This window comes from Staurois parvus, unplaced genomic scaffold, assembly GCF_062004578.1.
Source record: "Staurois parvus isolate SC_StPar_1 unplaced genomic scaffold, SC_StPar_1.0 ptg000169l, whole genome shotgun sequence".
Taxonomy (NCBI): domain Eukaryota; kingdom Metazoa; phylum Chordata; class Amphibia; order Anura; family Ranidae; genus Staurois; species Staurois parvus.
The window spans coordinates 3,704,424-3,728,879 of record NW_028317965.1 but is presented as its reverse complement, the minus strand read 5'-3'; the positions used below and the strand labels follow the sequence as shown (position 1 = coordinate 3,728,879).

Sequence of the window (24,456 nt, the reverse complement as noted above, 5' to 3'; positions counted from 1 at the left end):
CAGTCTCCTGCCTCCGGGAAGAACAGATTCCATAACACAGCTTTTAAAATTCTCATTTTAATGCTATTGGAGCTCAGGAATATTCACTGTCATGTTCCCATATGTGATAGAAATCTGTGCTGCTATGCATATCTTAGTGTATCCGTTTCCTTCTAAGGGAAGAATAATATCAATACAGGAAACTGGAATTCTTGTCATCTGTTTGATATTTGTGTTGTTCTTGGTTTTCACCTACACATGCTGTCACCGCTCACAGTCTAGTGGGTGCAGGAACCATTTGTTTACCTAGCTTTCCATTGCTGAACATAATGGATTTCACTTGGCTAAGAATAATAAAGTTTCAGTCACATTCTCAAATAAAGGAAGAAAGCATTTTTAAATTGGTGAATTTAATTTGGTTTGTTAACCGCTTCCTGACTCCTGACCACCGTATAGCAGATATACTGCTACAGGGTGGCACAGGTGTGCAAAATCACACACATATATATATATATATATATATATATATATATATATATATACTGTATACGTGATTTTGCATTTCCGGGTAGAGGGGCATGCACACGCCCAACCTGCGCCACCATTCATGGCTGCAGCTGTCAATCACCGGGTCCTGGCCGGTGATTACTCGCCGGCGCCTGGTGATTACCAAGGATCTCTGATGGGAGGAGAGCTGTTTTTGTTTAGTAACAGTTCTCCTCCCTGTCAGCTCGGGCACACTGCTTTGGATGGCTGTGCACAGCCATCCAAAGCAGCGTGCTTACAGTGAAGCACACAGAAACCTCCCTCCAGTAAAACACTCCCAGCACACTGTTAACCCTTTGATCGCCCCTCATGTTAACCCCTTCCTGCCCAGTGACATTAGTACAGTGTCAGTGCTTTTTATTATCACTGATCACTGTATTGGTGTCACTGGGGATGTCAGTGACACTAAGTCAGTTGCTCCCAGTGACAGAATGCCTGCCGCAGCCCTGCTAGGAGTTGCTGATCGCCATTACTAGTAAATAATCCCAGTATATATATCTCCATTTGTAAACACTATAACTTTCACATAAACCAATTAATTTACACGTATTGGGATTTTTTTTAGCAACGACATGTTGCAGAATACATTTTGGCCTAAATTTATGATGAAATTAGATTTTTTAAATTTTTTTACTGGACATGTTTAATATAAAAAAGTCAAAAATATAGTTTTTCTCTCAAAATTGACAGTCTTTTGTAGCGCAAATAATTAAAACCGCACAGGTGATCAAATACCACCGAAAGAAAGCTCAATTGGCGGGAAAAAGGACTTAAATTTAATTTGGGTACAGCGTTGCATGATCGCGCAATTGTCAGTTAAAGTAACGCAGCACCGTAACGCAAAAAATGGCCTGGTCAGGAAGGGGGGGAAATCCTCCGGAGGGCAAGTGGTTATTATGGAAAAATGTAAAAAAATTTTAATATGGAAAAAGTTTTAATTTATCGGAGCATGAGTGCCACTCAACTATTATCCACGTCCAGCATAGCAGTTCCATAGTGACAGTTCCAAAGTGTGATGAGAGACAAGCAGGTATCACGGCCAAGTGATAAGGAAAATAATAATGGCATTCATTGGAATCAATGTATGCTTTAGTAAGGTGCACATGGGCAGGACAATTAATACAACAGAACAATTTAAAAATGTATCCAGGCACACTTACCTGCTAGCCAGCAATTTTGTGGACAAGCAGGTAAGTGTGCTGGGGTACTTTTTGTAGTTTTTGTATTGTAATTGTAATTATTCGTGGCTATAGAAAATAAAATAAAATGAAATCAGATTGGTCATGACCAGCAATAACGCCGCCATTGTCTCCACTGTCTTGGTCTAGTTTATAAATAGTCCCATAAATCAAATGTGGTAAAAATGATATGTTAGCCAAAAGAGCATAATGAATAGATATAAAAAAGCAAGTTTAAAATAAATAATTGCTGTATTAATTAAAACATCATTAAATGTATTTGTAAGTACAACTGCTATAAGCACCTGCATATGACTTGCCTCTTGTTTTCCCCTGTACAGCAGTTCTTAGACTAGGAGATAGAGTGCTCTTGCTGCTGTGTGCCGGCTGTCAGAATACCTGAACAGTGATTGCATTTGATTGGCTGCAGGGGCGGACTGACAACTCTTGGGGCCCTCGGGCAATTGGGGATCATGGGGCCCCTGTGTCCTTGCCCAAAATCAAAAAAGCCTATGAAAAAGGTACCAGGGGCATCTTATGGGGCCCTCTACTGACCCCGGGCCCTCGGGCAGTGCCCGAGTTTCCTGATTGGCTGCAGTAGCTGCTCTGCCAACTTTTTTTCTGCTAGACTCTTACAATTCCTCAATTGATACTTGCTATGCCAGGTGGTGTTGGCAGGGCCATCCAAGGCTCAAACTGTGGTTGATTTACAGGAGTTGAACAAAATTTGAGCCGGCTTTATAATCAGTCACCTGCTCTACCTTTTTACATATTATAGCTCACTAATTTTACATTGTACTGGTACATATATTTTTATCAAAATGAATTGGTGTCAGATCTGACACTCCATCTCAGCTGTAGACCATCCCTGATAGCAACTTCCATTGGCCATCTACTGTAACAATTGTTGCTGACAGAGGAGGAGGAGGGTTTATACATGGCAAGAGTTCATCAACTGGACACAATTTGAGCCGGCTTTATAATCAGTCACCTGCTCTACCTTTTTACGTTGCACTAATACATATGTTTTTATCAAAATGAATTGGTGTCAGATTTGACACTCCATCTCAGCTGTAGACCATCCCTGATAGCAACTTCCATTGGCCATCAACTGTAACAATTGTTGCTGACAGAGGAGGGGGAAGGTTCATACATGGCAAGAGTTCATCATCAGTAGCAAAGCATCTAACAAATTCCCAGCAATGATTTTAATCACATTGTGGGTGTATTATACAATACAGCATTGGCTATGATTGACAGAAACAGGTCTTATAAGTGCCACCATATCCTGTATGCAGCATTCATCTACTCAACCAAGATTACTTTATAACAACTTTAGTTAACAAGACCATTTTAAGGCAATTTGTGTCTTTTCCCATGTTCATGGTGATTAACAGAAATGGAGCATGGTGTTTTCACTCAAGTAGGGATAACTGAGGTTTTAAAGGGCAATACAGGCTAAACGGTTGAGTTCACAGATAAGACACATAGAGAGAAATGTATCTAGGATAGATCAGACAGATTCTTGAGCAACTATACATAACAACCAATCAGCTCATGTCTTTCATCCTTGAAACCTAAAGCAGACAGGCTTAAGATAGATGCATAGAAGCTGATTGGTGGCCATGCACATCCGCTCCAGATTCTGTCTTCTCCAGTTTGGATAAATTCCCCCATATTGAGATATTGCTTGTCAAAGGATTTGTAGAGTCATGCAAATAATCTTGGGACCCAGTCACTTATGCTGTACTGTAGGTCTGAAAAATGCTTTCTTCAAAACAACTTTCTTCATACCCTGCTGTTGTATTACCATGCTGGTGACACCCACCCTGAGGTCTCCCCTCAGGTCCACCTTAGTCCACGCAAGTAACCTTCTCTTTCCTTCCATTGGACAGGCACTCCTAATGCCAGTTTGAATCAAACTATAAGCTGGTCATACCACATTTTAGACAACGGGTGCAATATCTTTACTGGTTTACCAGATTTATGGGACACTGTGATGGATTGTATACAAGAGGAGTTCCACCCAACTAGACCCCAATCAGAGGAGGTGTAAAATCTTTCAGCGATTTCTTTCAAGTTAAGCGCAAATAAGATAAGCCACTGGATCACATCCACCATGTGCTATTTGATGTGTGCATGTACTGGGTAAAGAAATAATATTGTGTGATTAACTTTTGTGATAGTTGAGAGTTTCAGTACACCAGCCGGCTTTGTAAAAGCAAAGAGTCTTTTTATTTTTCCAAAACAAGTAAACAAAAGTAGCTTTCTTCAGCATACAAAACACAAATGGGTTTATTTACTAAAGCTGGAGAGTCCAAAATCAGACTCCCTTCTGTATAGAAACCAATCAGCTTCCAGGTTTCATTGCCAAAGCTTCATTGAACAAGCTGAGGTTAGAAGCTGATTGGTTTCTATGCAGAAGGGAGTCTGATTTTGGACCCTCCAGCTTTAGTAAATAAACCCCAAACAGTCCATAAGCTCCAGTATAAAAAAAAAAAACCTTTGGCTTACCACCAGTAACACTTGTCCCTTAACTGGGCTATACAGTCCCCACTTGCTTCACGGGGTCAGCAGAAAAAGGTCACAACAGCCAGTAGTGTCTAGAAATGAGCAGCATACAGCTGTCTCTCACTAGCATGTCCTCTTACAGACCACACTTCACTGACACGTGCTGATTGCCTCCTTCCCTTTTTCAGCCCTCTCACAGGTGGGTTGAACCATTCTGTATCATATGATCCGTAGTTCGGGTTGGAGGATCTTTCCCATCCAAAAATCTCTCTGAACCTCTGAATTCCAGGTCTCTCATAAGGACTTACCAATCCTGGGGAAATTGCAAGTCAGTTTTCCCCTTTTGCCAGCTCACCCCAGAACCCCTCACCCTGAATAGGTAAGAAACCCTAAGTACTTCATCCTGATATTTGTCATTCCCTTAAAGGGACCACAACCCAAACAGAGGGGGCACATCTCCCATCCTGGATCCATTCCTGGCATCTTGTACACTATATACCTGTATGTTGGCATCTGTAACTTTGGTTTTGTGTTGTACCAAAAGCAGTGCTGGAAGTTTTAAAAGTCTTTTCTAAAACTTTTTTCTATAAATAATATAGGGTATTTGGTACCCCATGATTTTTTTTTTTTAGCCGAGTCTGCAGTTTCCAGTTCAGGGTTGGGTAGAGAATATTTTTATTTGGTTTATGACAATTATTTTTCTTCTGGTACTAGCGAAGGCAGACTATACTGTACAAGATCTATTTTGCCAGTAGTATCAGCTGATCACCCGAATTTCAGATGGCTATGTTATTCACAGAGATTGGCCCAAGGTCAAACATAATCAGGCTCAATTGAGTTCAGTCCATCCAGTTCATGTCACTCATTCCTACCACTGAGAAAAACTACAAAGCAGTCAAGCAGAAAGCTGCTATATTGCATTTTCTTTGGTCATCCCAATCCCTGAAGAATAAGGTTACCGTGACAACTGCATTCTTCAGCATGCACAGCCTGCTGCACTAAGTAACTATGGCAACCAGTAAGGACTATGCTATGACTTAATTGGTTTGTACCGAGTGAATATAAATAAAAAATATTTCAAATTACACCCAAGGTAAAATCAGATTTTTAAAAAAAATACATTTAGGGTTTGAATAAAGCCAGATCCAGGTCTAGGAGACCTTTCAGAATTCAAGTTTGATACTGAAATAGTACATGCATTTACAATTTCCACTAAAAAGAAACACACTCCTGGGGAAAGGGCAAAAGCAGCCTCCGACAATGATGTATGCCCTTTTCTCCTCACCTCTCTCAAGTACATCATCGAGTGTGACATGCATATGTACATATTTCAAGAGCGCTCTCTGGGCACCTGGTACAGTCACTAAACTAAATTTATCCTTGTTCCTTCCATGAACATTGGTTAGGAAGGATGGAAAGGACGTGTAGTCCCCTGACGCACAACAGGGAGATGCACTAGTGAAGGATTTCGGTACAAGCTAAGTGAGCACACAGAGACTCGGAGACAAAATTAATTAAAAGGGAATTTGACTGTCATCCAGATATGCATTCTTCTAACTACAAAAGACAGCATGGCAGCTGCTAATCCTATAGGTCAACAAGTAATCATGTAATTTCTGGAAGTCCCAGCATCCTCTGCATTGTTTGATGCAAATACGGAGAAACACAATTCACCTAGGGGAAACAATGCTGTAGCTTTTAAAAAAACCAAGAAATATGTCCAACCTTGGAATGGTAACTAACGAAGGGATGTATTTTGACTTTAAAGTATGTCAGTGGAACTTTGTTTATCAAAGGTTCTAGAAGTTGCCTCTATTTACCAAGTTTATGTGTTTAAATCTGCAATTTTTATTCCAGGTTTTAAAGCGATAGGAATAAACTAGCTGCGAAATATCATTTCCGACAGGCAGAATAAAGTAACATTAAAGTGTTACTAAACCCACAACAGTAACATCAGTCTGTATGTGCAGTAAAGCATGCTTGCTATACTCACTGTGGAACCTAAGGGGTTAATACTCCACATTAGGCTGTTTGATCCTGTCTTCTCTGATTCTCCTTTCTTATGCAGTCCCCAATACATCTGCCACAGTGCACAGCAGCAGTGGCAAGTCTGCACATGCTCTGTTTGCTGTGTATAACTTGAGAGGTGTTTTTTTTTGGGGGGGGGGTGCATGTGTGTGTTTTGTGGGGATGGGGATTCAGCACGGGACCAATCACTCAGCAGACGCTGGCCAGACACTGATAGAAGACACTGATAGAAGTCACAAGACTGCTATGTACTGCTGATGAGAAAATGTATTTAGCAGTTTATATTTGCTAAAATAATTGCGATTATATGTTCTGTGCACTGTAGAAGACTGGATACAGTGAATGCAGGGTCCTGGGTTTAATAGCACTTTACATGCTCAGTTGTTTTTTAAATAATAAACATGTTATACTTACCTGCTCTGTGTAATGGTTTTGCACAGAGCAGCCCTGATCTTCCACTTGCAGCTTGCTATGGGGGCACCTCTGTGTGCTTGCTCCCGAGCACTGCTTTTTGTGATCCCTAAGACATAAAGAGCATGCCTTAGCCCCTCCCCAACTCCTCCTCACTGGCTGTGATTGACAGCAGCATGAACCAATGGCTCATCCAGTGAGGAGAGAGAGACCCCGTTGCTCCCGTGCACAGTGGGAGCTCCCGGGGCTGGTTACTCATGCTGTGCCCTCTATGTTGGGTGCAGGTGATTCATGGAGCAGTCCATGCGCCAACACTTGAACAGAAGGAGGAAACTCTCCACACACCAGTGACGTCACACAGGTTCCCATTTGTTTGAAGCCAACAATCTCTGCATAATCCCTGCTATCGGGAACCTACTCTGTAACTTACATCTCTATCAGTAACCCCTTTTGGGTGAAATACATTAGACGGGAGGTCCCAAGGGCAGGAACTGGCTGGCTCCTTCTGTTCAAGCCTTCTTGGAAAAATTTGACAAACATTCAGGCCAGTTGGGGTCTGGTTTCGTGGATTTGAATATATAACTCTGCCCTGGAGAACTCATTTGTCACTAGTTTTTAAGGGCCTTTTTGGAACAATTTTTAGGGTTTTTTTAAATTTCTTTTTAATTGCAATTCTATTTCAATTAAACAAAGCTATTCTAACATCCCCTGTGCTAACTGTGCTGCAGGGTTTCCTTACTGGGTGAGAACAAGCTCTTCTTACTATTGGAAACAACAGTTATCACACATAGAATTTATTGGTAGGCATGTGTGGTTTGTTTCATTATGTATCGAAATTTGGACAACATTTGCGTTATTCGGATGTATCCAAATCTCTGAATCACAATAGTAATGAATTTTAATGAATCCAAAATCATTTATAACAAAAACAACACATTTATTTGTATTCATTTGTCTCATTTGGATGACATGATGCAATAGATTGGACCTTTTGTTAGTGTATGAAGCATCCAGAAAATAATATAATGACGTAACAAATTATCTAAATTGATTCAAATCCATTTGTTTTTATTCTGGTGAGCGTAGCGTGAATATTCTGATAAGATTCTATTTTGTATTGGGGTTGAACTTGAGAGACCATTCATTTATTTTGAACGTGTGTGGCCCAAAAAAACAAAGTCAGTTGGGAATGGGCAATTGAATTCAACCTAATAAGATAATGAATTAATTCATATTAATGAATTATGTAAAAACAAATATAGCCAATCTTCCAAAAAAACAAAAGAATAACAGAACTTCCATAAATACGACTCAATTCAGAACAACGAAAATATACTCTCCCAAAATAACAAATCATTCCAAAAAGGAATCATTCTAGTGTATTGAATGTGACGAAACTAAATTGACTTAACGAATAAAACCAACATTAATTTTTCCATCTTGCACATCTCTACTTGTTGGAGATTACCTTCATAAAAGGGTTGATTTACTAAAGGTAAATATGCTATGCACTGCAAGTGCAGTGGCTTTATATTTGAGGGGAAGCTCTGAAATGAGGTAAAGTTCTCCTGATTTCTTTCATCCAATCATGTGAAAAAAAAAAAATTTTTTAATATTATTATTATTATACAGGATTTATTCAGCGCCAACAGTTTGCTCAGCACTTTACAATATAAAGGGAGACAATACAGCAATGATACAGTTCAATACAAGAGGGTTAGGAGGGCCCTGCTCCTTGGAGCTTACAATCTAAGAGGGAGGGGCTAGTGGCACAAAATGTAATAACTGTGGGGGGCGAACTGATGGGAGAAATAGAAGATTCCATTATTAGCTGAAGGCAGGATAAGCTTCCCTGAAGAGATTTTCAGAGGTTTTCAGAGATCGCCGAAAAGTGAGCAGAGTAGACCATAGTTGGATAGATTGGGGTAGAGAGTTCCAGTGGATGGAAGAGGCTCTGGAGAAGTCCTGGAGAAAAGCATGGGAGGAGGAGACAAGGGAGCTAGAGGTTGTGGGATGAGCAGAGAGGACAGTTTGGGTGATATTTGGAGACAAGATCAGTGATGTAATTTGAGTTATAAATGGCTTTATATGTTATTGTTAATGTTTTGAACTTTATTCATTGGGCAATGGGAAGCCAGTGGAGGGATTGGCAGAGAGGAATGGCAGACATGGAACGGTTGGTAAGGTGGATGAGACTGGCAGCAGCATTCATGATAGACTGAAGAGCGGATAGCCTGCGATGAGGTAGGCCAATGAGGAGGGAGTTACAATAGTCAAGGCGAGAGATAACCAGGGAGTGAATAAGTTGCTTAGTGGTTTCCGAGGTTAAAATTTTCCTTGCATGTTCCCCTCTCTAGATCTAGAACAGCTGCACTTTCAGTGCACTTGCAGTGCACAGCCTATTTACCTTTAGTAAATCAAACCCAATGTGTGCATCCTGATCCTTACCATTGTTATGGGAATGTCAAAAAGAAAAGAAGGTTCAATGATCAACTTGCCAGCCAGTTTGCCAACAACCTAATTAACCTGTCTAACAGTATGCGTTAAAAACAGGGGTTTAATTAGCACACATTTGAAAATTCTTACGTAAGCCACAGAGCCACATCACGGCACCCTGGTATTCTGTGGTCCTAACTGTACAAATTTTGAGAGCCCCCATAGTAGAGGCACATGTATTTAAAGGATAGATCAAGGGCAGGTGAAGCTGAGGGAGCCCACCCCTCTTAAATGTACAGGAGTGCACTGGACACCCAGTATATAGCACAATGGCAGCCAGGGTGTCCAGTGCACCCACTCTCCTACAATTTAACAATACATCCCCATGTGCCTAAGTACCCATTATTTAGAACTTCTGAATGGAAGAAGTGGTGTGCATATGTAGCTGTAAGGGAGTACATTATACTTTTTTTTGTGAACACCAGCATTGTATAAGCTGAATCTGAGGTTACAGTTCTCCTTTAAAACTAAACTCATGGCAGATATGAAAGATAAATTAATGCAGCTTTGTATTCCTATGTATAATATAAAAAAAAATATCAGCACAAGGGACAAAACTTACAGTCAGTATGATGTGTCTCTTATTTTGCTGGCTCCTCTATCAGCTGCAATTCTCCTCCATTGATTCCCTCTTCCCACCATTACCCCACCACTGTATTCATTGAGTTGATAGAGCCAACAGAGCTGTTGACAGGCACTCATATTCCTCCTCCATATTCCTCTCACCTCCTCAGTTCATAAAAGCTGTACAATAGCTTCAATGACTGAAACATGGCCTATGAATGAAAGGGGTGAACTTTTCAATTGTCCAGCCATTCTCCATCCAAAAACCTAGAGCCTTCCTTAACCAGCTTTTGTTCATTTGCCAATATACTGTATGATGACCATCTGATATCTTCAGCAAGGCTTAGTTGCATTTAGGACATTTTTTACACTGTTCTCAGTTCTCTTTTGCCCAATTTTCATCTAATCTTGTTTATATTTGCCTCCAGCTGAGACGAAGAAGCAGAGGATGTACCTTTGACAGTCCTCAATCGTGGACGCTATAACCAGTTAGCATGCAGGGAGCAATGATCCTTGCGACAAAATTGTAGCTTATGATTACATAGGAAGGTAAAAGTTTAAAAAAAAAACAAAACAAAATAAAACAATGTGAGGAGTCTATTAAAGTATCAGTATATGGAATGTTTACAAAATGCCAGCAATGAAATACAGTTATCAAGAAATCGGGTATGGTGCAGGGAAGAAAGCATTGGTTTGAAATGGCATGAAGGCTGTCATTAAGATAACACTGCTCGGTAAATAGCTCTTTGTCACCATTTCTTGTCCATTTACCTTACTGTACCGTGAGGACACCTGTAATGGGCAGCTAGCTCACTGTAATTTTGCTCACTGTGGATTCTTTGTATGAGCAAATGGAATATCGCAGAAATGGAACTGAATGTCTTACCTTAGCAATTTCATTTTCATGAAAACAAATATTATTGTAAGCATTATCGCTGTGTTAACTGAAATTTATATCAATATGTCAAGCTTTGTATTTTGTGCACAAATCACAAAAGGTATCTTGTCAATATTAAAGGTCCACAAAAACTGATGTTCAAGTTTCAAATGGACATTGGTGGATTGGGTCATGCACTTATGGAGGACTCTCATTAGGTACTAGATCTATTTGCCACAGTATGGAGTTTCAATGCACCTGTAATAATACACAGTATATAAAAGTGTTTCTAAAAATGGAAGGTTACGTATACTGAATGTGAATCTTCACCTTGTAAAATAACCCATTCCATTTAAAATAGAAATTAAAGGCAAATATTTCTGTATAGATATAGAAAACATAAATACTTTTTTCCCTTTTTATAAGTGATCACATACCCTCTGTTCTCACCTCTATAAGGAGCTCAAGGAGGAGAAATAGCAGCACACCGGTCTTCACAGTGAATGGTTGTGTGGGGGGTGTCAGCAGAAGTCTCATCATCGGAGGAGAGCAGGCTAAGTTCCAGCACTGACAAACCGGGGATATGATTGAATAACAATAATGATGAGTTGATACTTGGTAAAAAATGGCTTCAAAGAAAATCTGTATCAAAATTTTTATTGTAAAATCATATCTATCTATCTATCTATCTATCTATCTATCTATCTATCATCTATCTATCTATCTATCTATCTATCTATCTATTATCTATCTATCTATCTATCTATCTATCTATCTATCTATCTATCTATCTATCTATTATCTATCTATCTATCATCTATCTATCATCTATCTATCTATCTATCTATCTATCTATCTATCTATCTATCTATCATCTATCTATCTATCTATCTATCTATCTATCTATCTATCTATCTATTATCTATCTATCTATCTATCTATCTATCTATCTATCTATCTATTATCTATCTATCTATCTATCTATCTATCTATCTATCTATCTATTATCTATCTATCTATCTATTATCTATCTATCTATCTATCTATCTATCTATCTATCTATCTATCTATCTATCTATTATCTATCTATCTATCTATCTATCTATCTATCTATCTATTATCTATCTATCTATCATCTATCTATCATCTATCTATCTATCTATCTATCTATCTATCTATCTATCTATCTATCTATCTATCTATCATCTATCTATCTATCTATCTATCTATCTATCTATCATCTATCTATCTATCTATCTATCTATCTATCTATCTATTATCTATCTATCTATCTATCTATCTATCTATCTATCTATCTATCTATCTATCATTTATATATATATATATATATATATTGTATATATACAGTATCTACAGTTGTGTCCAAAATTATTCAACCCCCAATGCTGTAAAGGGGTTTAGGGACTATAGTGTACATTTGGAATTGTATTCAGAATCAAATCCTACAAGGACGTTGTAACTACCCAAATGCAACTAAAATGACATCAATTGTTTATGTAATACAGTAGTAAATGGTTCTTATGTGGTTTCTTCATTGCCACAATTATTCAACCCCTTAAAGACTACCACTCTGAAGAACAGAGGTTCATACAGGTGCTTTCCATCAGGTATTGAAAACACCTGTGGATGTCACCGAGCAGCAATCAAGCATAATAAGCACCAATTAGGCAGCTTTAAAATGACTGTGATACTCAGCTCCTTCTAGACATTTACTGGTGTGGTTACAAACATGGTGAAGGCAAGAGAATGGTCCAGGAAGACAAGAGAAGAGGTGATTTCTCTTCACAGGAAGGGCAATGGCTATAAGAAGATTGCAAAGATGTTAAACATACCAAGAGACACCTTAGGAAGCATCATTCGCAAATTCAAGGCAAAGGGCACTGTTGAAACGCTACCTGGTCGTGGCAGAAAGAAGATGCTGACTTCGACTGCTGTGCGCTACCTGAAGCGTAGAGTGGAGAGAAGTCCCCGTGTGACTGCTGAGGAACTGAGAAAAGATTTGTCAGATGTGGGTACAGAAGTTTCAGCCCAGACAATAAGACGCACACTGCGTAATGAAGGCCTCCGTGCCAGAACTCCCAGGCGTACCCCCTTGCTGTCTCCAAAGAATAAGAAGAGTCGACTGCAGTATGCCAAAAGCCATGTGGACAAACCACAAAAGTTGTGGGATAGTGTTCTGTGGACTGATGAAACAAAATTAGAACTGTTTGGGCCCATGGATCAACGCTATGTTTGGAGGAGGAAGAACAAGGCCTATGATGAAAAGAACACCTTGCCTACTGTGAAGCATGGTGGAGGGTCAATCATGCTTTGGGGCTGTTTTGCTTCTGCAGGTACAGGGAAGCTTCAGCGTGTGCAAGGTACCATGAATTCTCTTCAGTACCAGGAGATATTGGATGGAAACGTGATGCAGTCCGTCACACACCTGAGGCTTGGGAGACGTTGGACCTTTCAACAGGACAATGATCCCAAGCATACCTCCAAGTCCACTAGAGCATGGTTGCAGAGGAAAGGCTGGAACATTTTGGAGTGGCCATCGCAGTCACCAGACTTAAATCCGATTGAGAACCTCTGGTGGGACTTAAAGAAAGCAGTTGCAGTGCGCAAGCCTAAGAATGTGACTGAACTGGAGGCCTTTGCCCATGAAGAATGGGCGAAGATACCCGTAGATCGCTGCAAGACACTTGTGTCAAGCTATGCTTCACGTTTAAAAGCTGTTATAACTGTAAAAGGATGCTGTACTAAGTACTAAGATTGAATGTCACTTGGGGGTTGAATAAAACTGATAATGCTGTGAGCACAGAAAAGACATTTGTGGTTATTTCATTATAACTGTTATGTTATATTTGTCTGACCTACAAGTGCCTCTTTAATGTAAATGTAAGCAAGATGACTGAATGATCAAAAGCAATGTCAAACTGGCCAAAACACTCAATTTCAGTGGGGGTTGAATAATTTTGGACACAACTGTATATATATAAATATATTTCTAAAGGTGCTACTGACATGAAACTTTCACCACATGTCAGTAAAAACCCATGCAATCCATACGTACAAAGAAACCAAAACAAATAAGTTCAGAAATTAAGTAGCGTATCAGTATGTTTTGCAACAATAAGGTTGCAAAAGTCTTGCTTTTACCCATCATGAGATGTTTCTTGTGTGACACCTTGATAATGAGTTTTTATAGGTCTTCAGTTTAAACTGAATCAGCTGATATACATTTGCACTAATTTCAGCTGGTGGCTTGGCTTTTCATGCCTTTTCTTCATGTGTTCAATACTTTTTCCCTGTGTCATTCAATTTTATTACACATAACTTAAATTCTCAACTTATCTGTTTTGGTTGCTTTGTATGGATTGCATGGGTTCGTACCAACATGTGGTGACCATTTAATGTCAATAGCACCTTTAGAAATATATTTACCAAGAAAAATGGTGGCGTGTACTGTATATATATATATATATATATATATATATATATATATATATATACTGTATATACATACATTTATATGATTTTACAATAACATTTTTGAAACGGATCTTCTTGGAAGCCATTTTATACCAAGTATCAACTCATCACTATTGTCACTGTTATTCAATCATATCCCTTGGTTGTCAGTGCACAACAGAAGGATTTTTACACAGTTACCAGCCTAATGATTCAGGGCCTAGATCTTGTGTTGATTGGTTTCATAAGTTCCTACACAGCTAGAAAATGGACTAGGCTGTGCTCTCCTGCCTAGTGTGGACAGTTTTTAAGAGGAACACCAGATATTTCACATAAAAGGAAGCAATACAACAAGAACAGGATACTTTTCATACAAGTACATAGTACAACAAGAACCTATCAGGAATATAAAAAATTGGGTTTACATATTCTTTAATGCATTCTCTGAATTAAGGTAAGATACCTTCTGCATGCAGCTTCTGCCCCAGATCCTCCTTATACTTACCTGAGCCTGATCTCAATCCAGTGCTGTGCACGAGAGTAGCAGCTCTCTGCTCTCTCTCTCCTCACTGGACAGAAAGTCAGCAGTGGAAGCCATTGTTTCCTGCTGCTGTCAGTCACAGCCAGTTTTCAGAGAGGTGGGGCTGAGACTTGCTCTGTGTGTCAATAACATATAGAGCACGGCTCGGGATCAAGCCGCCATAGCAAATGACTTGCTCTGTAGGCACTTGGCAGGAGGAGGAGACAAGAATGCCAACAGGGCACCAAAGAAGAGAAGGATCAGGGCAGCTTTGTGCAAAACCATTGCACAGAGCAGGTAAGTATGACATTTTTATTATTGAAAAAAAAATAGGTTTTTTTTTATTATTATTATTATTATTATTATATCAATATTATTATTAATTTACAGTTGCTTTAAGAAGTGTGAATGAGAACCCATTTGTAATGTTGATAGTCAATAGGGGGATCTGTGAACCTTAGTATAGACATTTGAATGCTGCAGTCCTAAGCAGAAGGGTTTGGTTAGGAATGGTTCAGGATCTAAGGAACTTCTTAGGTCCTGGTGGTATGAAATACTAAAGGTTACGTAGTGTTGGTACAGTAGTTAGGCTGCTTCCAAACCAGGGTTTCTACTAACTGAGGGACCTTAGCTAAAAAGATTAATTGTTGAGACATTTGGATGCATATGAGTCTCTTTTTTGGGGATCACAGAATCCCTATTCTTCAGGGCTTGGATATGCAGGTGCTGCTATAGCAAACTTGTAGTACATTTCTGCATCTCTCTTAAAAAAGTGAAAAATCAAGGCAATCCAGTCTACCTATAGTGATTTCAAAATACTCTCCATAGAATCAATTATTCTCCTGCACATTCAAGCCTTGAAGAAGAGGGATTCTTTTATCCCCAAAACGAGTTGGCTTTAAACTGAAAAGCAATCATTTCCACCTAACCCCCTCTTCGATCAGTCTACTGCTTGAATCTGCTGATGGAAAGTTTCAGCTTGGTTATAATGTCAGAACTTCCAACATGAGCGCAATCCAGCCTAACAATCAGCTTTTCATGCACTAAGCATTGCATTGTACATGGCAAGGAGGCTTTACACATATGCCTCCACATCCAGAGGTACTTGGTATTTGCATGAACTCTAGAGGGGTTTCCCAGCAGTGGGGCAGTGGGGTTGCAATTCAGAAGTGCAGGTGCCTTTTTATATCTGCAATATAGTGGATTTTTTTTCTTTTTAAGAGTTTTTAGTTTAATTAATACAGCATACCGGTAGCAGCAATGTCAATCCCAATCAGGGGCGGACTGACAAGCCATGGGGCCCCCGCGCAATAGGGGATCATGAGGCCACTGTGTCCCCACCCACACTCAAAACCACACCCAAAAAAGCCTATGAATGGTACTAGGGGCATCTCATGGGGCCCCCTACTGACCTTGGGCCCTCGGGCAGTGCCCTAGTGCCCGAATGGTCAGTCCGCCCCTGGTCCCAATGTCTACTCCACTCTGCCGTAAATCTAGCCCTGCAATTGCTTAAGAATCAGTTACAGTCCAAAAAACCCACATGATGACTAATCCTAACAACTATCAGAAAACTCCCTTAGCCGTTATGAGAATAAATACTATAACAAAGATAAATACCAATTTTCTTATTCAGTTGTGTTTCTTCTCATGGAACCTTGCAATTATTATCCTTTAAATCTTATAAAAATGGATTTCTAAATACACTCATATAATTAGCTATCATTATCCATTGTTATGTGCAGAGATTAATAGGGAGGAGAAACTTAATAATGTCTACATTTTCAGAGAAAAGATAGTTACACGGTGTCTTGTGTAACCTATACAACCATGCTATATTTAGATACTTTGACAATGTGATCTATAAGGAGAGCACTGTATGTTCAAATACAAATAGGCTTTTCATTACTGATAAATTACCCCTTATTAATGTACCTTTGTTGCTATGGTGAATCAGCCAAGGAATATAGTTTGTTATTTATAAGTACACATACCTTGTATTTTTCAAAGGAATAAAAAGTAGGATTACCGATAGGAATGTAGCCAAACACAAAATGAGCCTATGGGTGGTCTATAGGTGGTCATTGGCAGAAAGCAGTTCCTTCCTAATAACAGAAAGAGAGAAGATAGAGATTAATTACTATGAGAGGTTGTGGAACTCCATTACATAATCAGCGATTTCAGCAGGGAGTGTTGACAACTTCAAAAAACATTCAGATGGTCATCTTAGCAAACACAACATACAAGGATATGGGAAATGATAGAGACATAGATACACTGGATGGACTGGAATCTTTTTTCAACCTCACCAACTATGTAACTATATGTAAATATGTAAGATATCGAACCATCCATCCTAGAATACACAGTTACCTACTGCTTTGTGTCTTGTGACTTGGCTGATGGACAGAAGTAGCACACACTCAGCAAGCGAGAAGAAGTAAGGGTTGGCCCAGTTGTACAAGGTAGAAATTTCCATGTGTTATAATGAGCCCTTTGACTGTCAATACCTGGAATAGCCTTAAATGGCTCAAGCCTTACCAAAGGGCCATATTAGGCTGTCAAATTGGCAAGTGAGATCCTTTTGCATAGAAATTGTGGTTACTGCAGACATAGCTTCAGCCGAGCTGAAGTCCAGTTCCTACAGCATCCTTATATCTCCATTGTGAACTTGCCACACAGCATTGCAGTATATTGGCTTCCCGGTGAAGAATTCTAAAATGTTCACTCCTAAAACAACTAAGGTATTATGATTTCTTTATGTGCCAATGGAAACCTTCAAATCAACTCAGAAATACTTATACTCATTATTTTCAAAGTGCTAAAGCATTTTACCTTATGAAATGACAACCGCAGTAAGGAAATTATCTTGCAGAAAAGGTGTGTCTATGCAGACTTAGGCCTCAGACACCAAAAAATTTTCAATTGTCTGTGGTTTAAAGAAGGATAAAGATAGGGAGAATTAACAGGTAGCCCACTGATAGAGCAGTCAACCAAAAACCCAAGCTGGCTTCATTTAAAGCAGCTGTGACTCATACTGTAAATATATCTACAAAATATCTGAATCAATATAGAGTATGAAGAATTAATATACTTTTAAAACACATCAGGTTTTGTTTTCAAACTTATAAAGATCATTATTGGCCATAATGACTGCTATTTTCGGCAGTGGGAAGCAATGGAATCTGGAATTAATAATGACATTGTTGCATATAATGATCATTATGGTAAATGACACATGGTACAGCTCGGTGAATTGGGCCTGTTACCTCATTTAATATAACCAGGGATACCAGTAAACTTTGTAAATATAACCCATTGCTTCTACTTTTTCCTTAACTGTACTTATCTGTTGTCACAGACACAAGGCAGCGTGAACATTGCTTTATTAAAATTCAGCTTGTCTGCAGTCTGCACTGTAACTGCAAACATAGAATGACAGACAATAAGGAGGCAACTGATCCACATACTTGTTTAATGGATCATACAGTGTGTAGTCATCCATGAACAATAGCAGAGAACTTAAAGATGATTGTGGAAACCCAAAGTGGTTGAATATGTTCATAGCTGTAAATAAGGGGGTGCTTTGAATCATTAATTTTGGTATTCCAATGGCCATGACCAATGTGTCACACTTACCCCTAACACAGGTAGTCAGGCACTATAGCTGGCTTATGTGTTTTTCACCTATAGCAGCCCCTGTTCCCATAAGGCAAGCATGCCTACTTGTACTCCGTTTCCCCCGGGACTTTTACACAATGGTATAGTGCAGGCCCAAACTCAGCACAGCAAACATGTACTTTTGGTTGTCAGACAGGCAGAGCAATGACAGTCCAGGTACAAGACAGGTAAGGTTCAGAGTAGTCAGGATCAGATCCATAGTCAAAAGGCAGGCAGAATTTAGAGAATAGTCAATATCTGATCTGAGGGCATAAAAAGGGGAATCAAAATGGCAGAGCAGGACAGACAGACAGGGATCCTGAGCATGTGTTACCGGCACTATCAAAAGCATAAGACTGCAGGCTTGGCTGGCTTAAATAAGGCTTGGTCTCCGCCCAGAGATTGGCCACATCAATCACCTTGTAGGTAGACAGACAGGAAGAATGTATCAAAACCAAAACAAGGATGCTGGAATGAGACCAGCAGCTGTGATGGACCAGGAATACTACACGCTCCTGGCTCAATGCAGTTGGAAATGGTATCAGCATGGCTGTTCCCCTATCTAGTAAAAACACCTTGTTAGTGGTCCTAGAGAACAAAAGCCTGGAAACCTCAATTTCCTGAAAGTGAAATATTTTTAGCAAGCCAGCAGAAAAAAAATTAATATTAATGCTATATAGAAATTTTAATCTCTATGCTCAATTCTAACACTGCCAAGTTAGCAGCCTAAAATTATTGACAATGACAGGTACTGTGCGTTATGCTGACTTATCTCGGAGTATCTAAATCACATTAGCTATAAATAATGCCTTCCATACTTTTATGCTGATTAACAGATTCCTAATTGCATTTTTGCATAAACATGAGACAAAATAATTCATAGCGCATATGCAGGGATTGATTGGCAAGCATTGTGCCTCTTCACAATGCCTATGATATGGCTAAATCAGTTTTCAGTTGATTTTAAAGGACTGTGACCAAGAGAATTGAACGTCGAGTCAAGAAAAGAATATGAACTAATTCCTTAAATTGTTTTTCTGCAGTCTTCAGCAGATGTTCTGCATGGTTGGATCCGTCTTGACAAGCACTGCCTATTAGCTAGTCTATAACTCTATGAAACCAGAGAAATCAAAGTTATTACTAATTTGTTCTGTAAGTCGATTTGTACTTTGAAGAATGAATATTAATAATCTGTCACTGTGTTATTTTGAACAAAAAAAAAAAAAAAAAACAGCGCATCAAAAGATAATGGAACCTATCTTCTAATACCCAGTGTCTTCATTGTAATTCATTCATGTCAAATTAGCTATCTCATTCCCACCAACCTTCTACATTAAGCACTCCACCTACAACATGGTGATTTTCTCAATTTATTTTGAACAACTCAATGCATCTGAATCAGAATAAGCTATTCCAGAAAAGAAACAGCAATATAGATAAGATGCAAACTTATAATTTAGCGTGCATATGGTGAATACAGTACACTCTTAAGCAGGCAGTCATTTGCATCTGGTAAACTAGGTCTATTTTTTTTTTTAAGGTTGCGAAGACATGGTTATTTCTGGGTCTCGATATTGTATGCAACCTGAAATATCACTTCAAAGACAATTTCATGGTGCTCAATAGTTTTGGAAGAATAATTTAAAAAAAAGATAATACAGTTTTGAGTGACTAGCATATATATCATTATTTTAGTCAAAGTTCTGTATTATAACATAGAAGGTGGACAATAAATTGTATCAAGAATGCATGCTTCTCTGCTTGAAAATAGAAGCAGAATGTGCATTGGGTTTCACCATACTGATCACTGTAGGTTAGTAGTTAGGGCCCATTCACATGAGCTTTCCGATTTGGTCCACCAGTCCATTTTTCAGGTTGATTTAATTGGAAGCTTCATTTGTTTCTAAGGGCAGGCTGATATAATGGACTTGTGTTGATTAGGATCCGCCTATATCCGAGTCTCTCCAGGTCCAGAATATAAAGAAGAAAATAACTGTGTCTATTTCCATTTTTTCAGACCTGAAGGTGATGGATTAAAGGTAGCCTGATGAAAACTGACACAAGTCTGTTTATATCTAGGCGCCCATAGAGCCATCACAAGTCCATCCCTGTCTACTGCGTAAATGCAGGCACAAACTGAAGGGGGAGAGATGTAAAAAAAAAAGAAAAATGCTGACTTCCATACTATTTAGCTCTGATTCAGCAGAGAATCTGCTCACAGATCCCGTCATATGGAACAGACAAAGCCCATGTGAAAGGTCCTTTCGGTATGGGAGCCTGTATTCCATTGTCATCCTTCTTATACAGGGTGGGTTATTACATACTCTCCAGTGCAGAAGTGAACTGGCAAGGGTCCCAATATACCACTTGTATTACCTTACTGAGTTAGCTCACGTGCCAGATCAAATTGATGATTGGCTGTGAACAAAGATGGACTAAAGCAGAATGGGTCCTTAAAGCAATGTACCAGCTCAGCTCCCTCCTTCTTTCCTTTGCTTGATAGTAATAAGGATTACTATCTGCAGAATTCACAAAAGCTGCCCCATTTACAATGTCTGTACTAGCCTAGCCCATACAATCAGACATAACTGCCTAGAAGTGTATCCTCCCTGTTGAAGTCACAAGCAGTTGAACAGCTTTGTCTAATTGCACCATCCCCCTGGTTTACTGCAGAAGCATGACGGTTATAATTGGATCTCATGGACATCCATCAGGATCCAGGCTCCTGTCAAGGCTGCCTTGTGAATAGCCCTGTTAAGGTGGTGAACATCCAGCATATGGGCCAAATGTTTTACAGTTGTCAATTTAGCTAAACCTATTATTTATTCATATAAATCCCCACTTTCCACATTCCTGGATTGCATGGCCCTCTGTAGACATACAGATCACCATCATCGCCATTAGGGATAAACACGTACTATGGGCCTGACACCTAACAAAAGCAGAGGAAGCTTGAAGATATAGTTATGTGGTATGATTGTTGGTGAGGTGTTCTATAGTCTACAGAGGAGAACATGTCAGGGTGCATAGGGAGTTAAAAGCATGTTCGAGTGCATAGGGAGTTAAAAGCTTACTGGATATCTACCAGAATCAACAGATTTTTTGTACTTCGAAAAAATATTTTTTATTGGTATATTTAGGTGACCAAAAGGGAGCAAATAAGTGAAATCCAGTTTTAAGGTTTAGATACACTTTAAAGCCCAGCTCCAAAAAGTTTTCCCATACATTTAGGCTGTACTCGCACTGCACGGCCCAACTGCTCATTTTGTCTAGGGGTGAAGAGAAACTTTATACTCACCTGATCCTTTTTTACACTGGAAAAGGGCACTCTCCTATGGTCCGGGGGTAGACTGTTCCTAGTCCATGGAGCCTGGGCTTGATGACATCAGGAACAGTCCACAACTCAAGCTTGCTGGAGTGCGGGGTTGCCGGACTGATCTTGTGCTGGGAGGATCAGAGGATTAGGTAAGTATATCTTTCTTCTCCTCTCCGCTAGACAAAAATGAACAGTTAACCCGTGCAGTGCCAGCGCAGCCTGATTGTGTGGGATTTTTTTTTGCCCGGAGTTGGGCTTTAAATTTGGCTTCAAGTGTAGCTTATACCCACTTGTAGATTTTATGATATTGTTTGAACCTTTCAAACCATGAAACAAATTTTACTATATTGCAGCATGCCAGTCCTTAAATGTTGTGGTTGGGTTTTTAGGCTAAGAGAATGAATTAAAAAAAAAAAAAAGCCTGAAGAAAGAAAACAAATGCAGCCACCGGGACTGGCAAGCTGCAATATATTACCTTTTTAGTTTGGGGTTTGGGCGGCACAGTGGCTTAGTGGTTAGCACTTCTACCTGGCAGTACTAGGGTCGTTGGTTTGAATCCCAACCACGGCACCACCTGCCTGGAGTTTGCATGTTCTCCCTGTGCCTGCGTGGGTTTCCTCCAGGTACTCTGGTTTCCTCCCACACACCAAAGACATGCTGTTAGGTTAATTGGATCCTGTCTAAATTGGCCCCACTATGTGTATGTATGAATGTGAGTTAGGGACCTTAGATTGTACACCCCTTGAGGGTTAGGGACTGATGTGAATGTACAATATATAAAAAGTGCTGTGCAAATTGACGGCGCTATATAAGTACCTGAAATAAATAAATAAATACCACCAGTATGTCTACTATTATTTAATATGCCGAGCCTTTGCGAAAACGGCAATTATGAATAAAAGCACAAGCAGCAAAACAATCAATTCTTGCTTCAAACCTGAATATTAATGCCTTGAATTAATGCTGTATAATTGCTATACAGGGATGTCTTGTGAAATGACTAGAGTTCGAAAAATTACCATCCATTAACCTGGGAATACGTTTTTAATTGCACGTAGGTACATGCAAGGCAGCGATGTGAAGTGATCAGTATGTTAATTGTCAAGCTTTAGGCTGCATGTTTAAAATCACAATGAAATGTCATCATTGGCATCCCAGAGAAGAATTAAAAAAAAAAAAGAGTATAAAACGGAAATAAAACAAGAAGGGTTGACATGCATTACGCTTTTAAATCACTGATGTTTATAAGGCAACCCGCGGTCACATAATGGCTCCATTCCAGAAGCAATCACATGAACAGGCAAGCGAGCACCTAGGAAGAGGGTTTGTTCACTTAGAAGCTGCCAGGATTCTGTAGCTTAGCACATGACTGTGCTCTGCTGCTCTTCTCATCCCCCTTCGACCAAATGCAGCATCCCTTCTTGCAGCGGAGCATCAGCCATTGGCTTCCCCCAGCACGTGACGATCGCAGCATTTTGTGCCGTGTGTCTTTTTTGCTTGCCAATCTTTGTGCGGGGCACTGATAGGCCAAGCTGATGCGCAGGCAATTTATCATCTTGATCTCCCACCGAGTCAGGGAGCGCTTCTGTCACCCGTATTGATTTCAGAGGATGGACTAAATTTCCTACGATATCCATTAAGAATTAAGAAAAAAAAAAGCTATAAGCACGCAGTGTAGCCAGTCAGACATGGATATGAGATGGCACTGTCAATCGATTCAGGTAGCTTCTTCTCTCACAGCCGACACTGAGCTTAGACTGAGCACTGCAGCATGGAGGGTGGTTGATGTGTCCTTTGCTTTTTTTTTTTTTTTTTCGTACAAGTAAAACCAAATTCAAAGTGGATGGGAGAAGCCAAGCCACTGGCTAGTTCCCGGTGAATTTTTATTTTTTTTCACCGAGCGGAGAAATTGCATGTCGTTAATATTAAAGGCACACGTCTGCATGTTCGATGTTTGCCTAGGGAATGTGTTCTGTGTCTTGTGTCACGAAAGATGGGGCTTTGTCTTTGTTTCGTCTTTGTCCAAGCAGCCAGAAAGCTGCTGCGTTCACGTTTTTCCAGCATGTCTCTTGCAAACACTGTACAGTAAATGACAGCACCAATAGAACAATAATAAAAAAAAAAAATACAGCATGACCTAATGCAGCTTCAAGCATGTGATTGACAGTCTGGAATGGTAATATAATTATTTTGGCTGGCAAAAAAACAGCTTAATCCTTGACCATGACAGCATTTTCACCACCTTTTTTTTTTTTTTCTTTGCATGCTGTTTTTTTATTGCATGCTGGTTTATTCAATGAAAAATGCCTTTTAATAAATTGCTACTTTTAGAAACTTATGGTAGACAACATTTATTTTGTAACTGTACATGCCGTGATGATTTCAATGCTTAATTTCATCTTTCAAATTTTATTTTTTTTTTTTGTTTCTAATGCAATTTTTATTTAATGCCAACTATGTTTGTTGTTTGTGTTATGACCTAAATTCTCATTACGCTACCCGTTAACTAATGTTCTGTTAAAAAACGAAAATTTATATTGCCGTGCTTTAGCATCTACATAATACATCCGCTGTTATATAATGTTTCAATTATTCATTGATCTGGGTTAAACCTCCATTTTCTTTTTTCTTTTTATAATTTTCTACTAAAGAAGTAAATATATTAGATAAAATACTTAGTAATAAATTGTCTTTAATATTCAAAAAAAAAAAAAGAAAAAAAAAAGCTGCATACAGTACAGTAATGGTTACAGCTATTGAATCATTTGAGTATAACGAACAGTATTAATTATGTTGATGGTAACACTCACATGTAAGAGATGTATTCGTAATGAAGCAGAATGTGCCGAGGATTGGAATAGACTTTAATGTGTCCCTCATGGTAACAATGAAAGCATTA

General features: G+C 39.2%; 1 protein-coding gene across 17 annotated transcripts in view; it reads left to right on the top strand.

Moving 5' to 3' along the window:
- NRXN1 (neurexin 1) overlaps positions 1 to 24,456 on the top strand; it is a 2,017,115-nt gene that overhangs the window by 1,918,552 nt on the left and 74,107 nt on the right. The window contains exon 1 of one of the 17 annotated variants that reach the window (XM_089676456.1): positions 23,075 to 23,278. The exons of 15 other annotated variants lie outside the window; for them this stretch is intronic. In XM_089676456.1, the coding sequence (XP_089532582.1) occupies positions 23,246 to 23,278 (33 nt within the window). In that variant the 5' untranslated portion in view covers positions 23,075 to 23,245. Of the gene's footprint in view, positions 1 to 23,074; positions 23,279 to 24,456 lie in introns of those variants that run through there. One more of the 17 variants, XM_089676457.1, reaches the window with a different exon arrangement.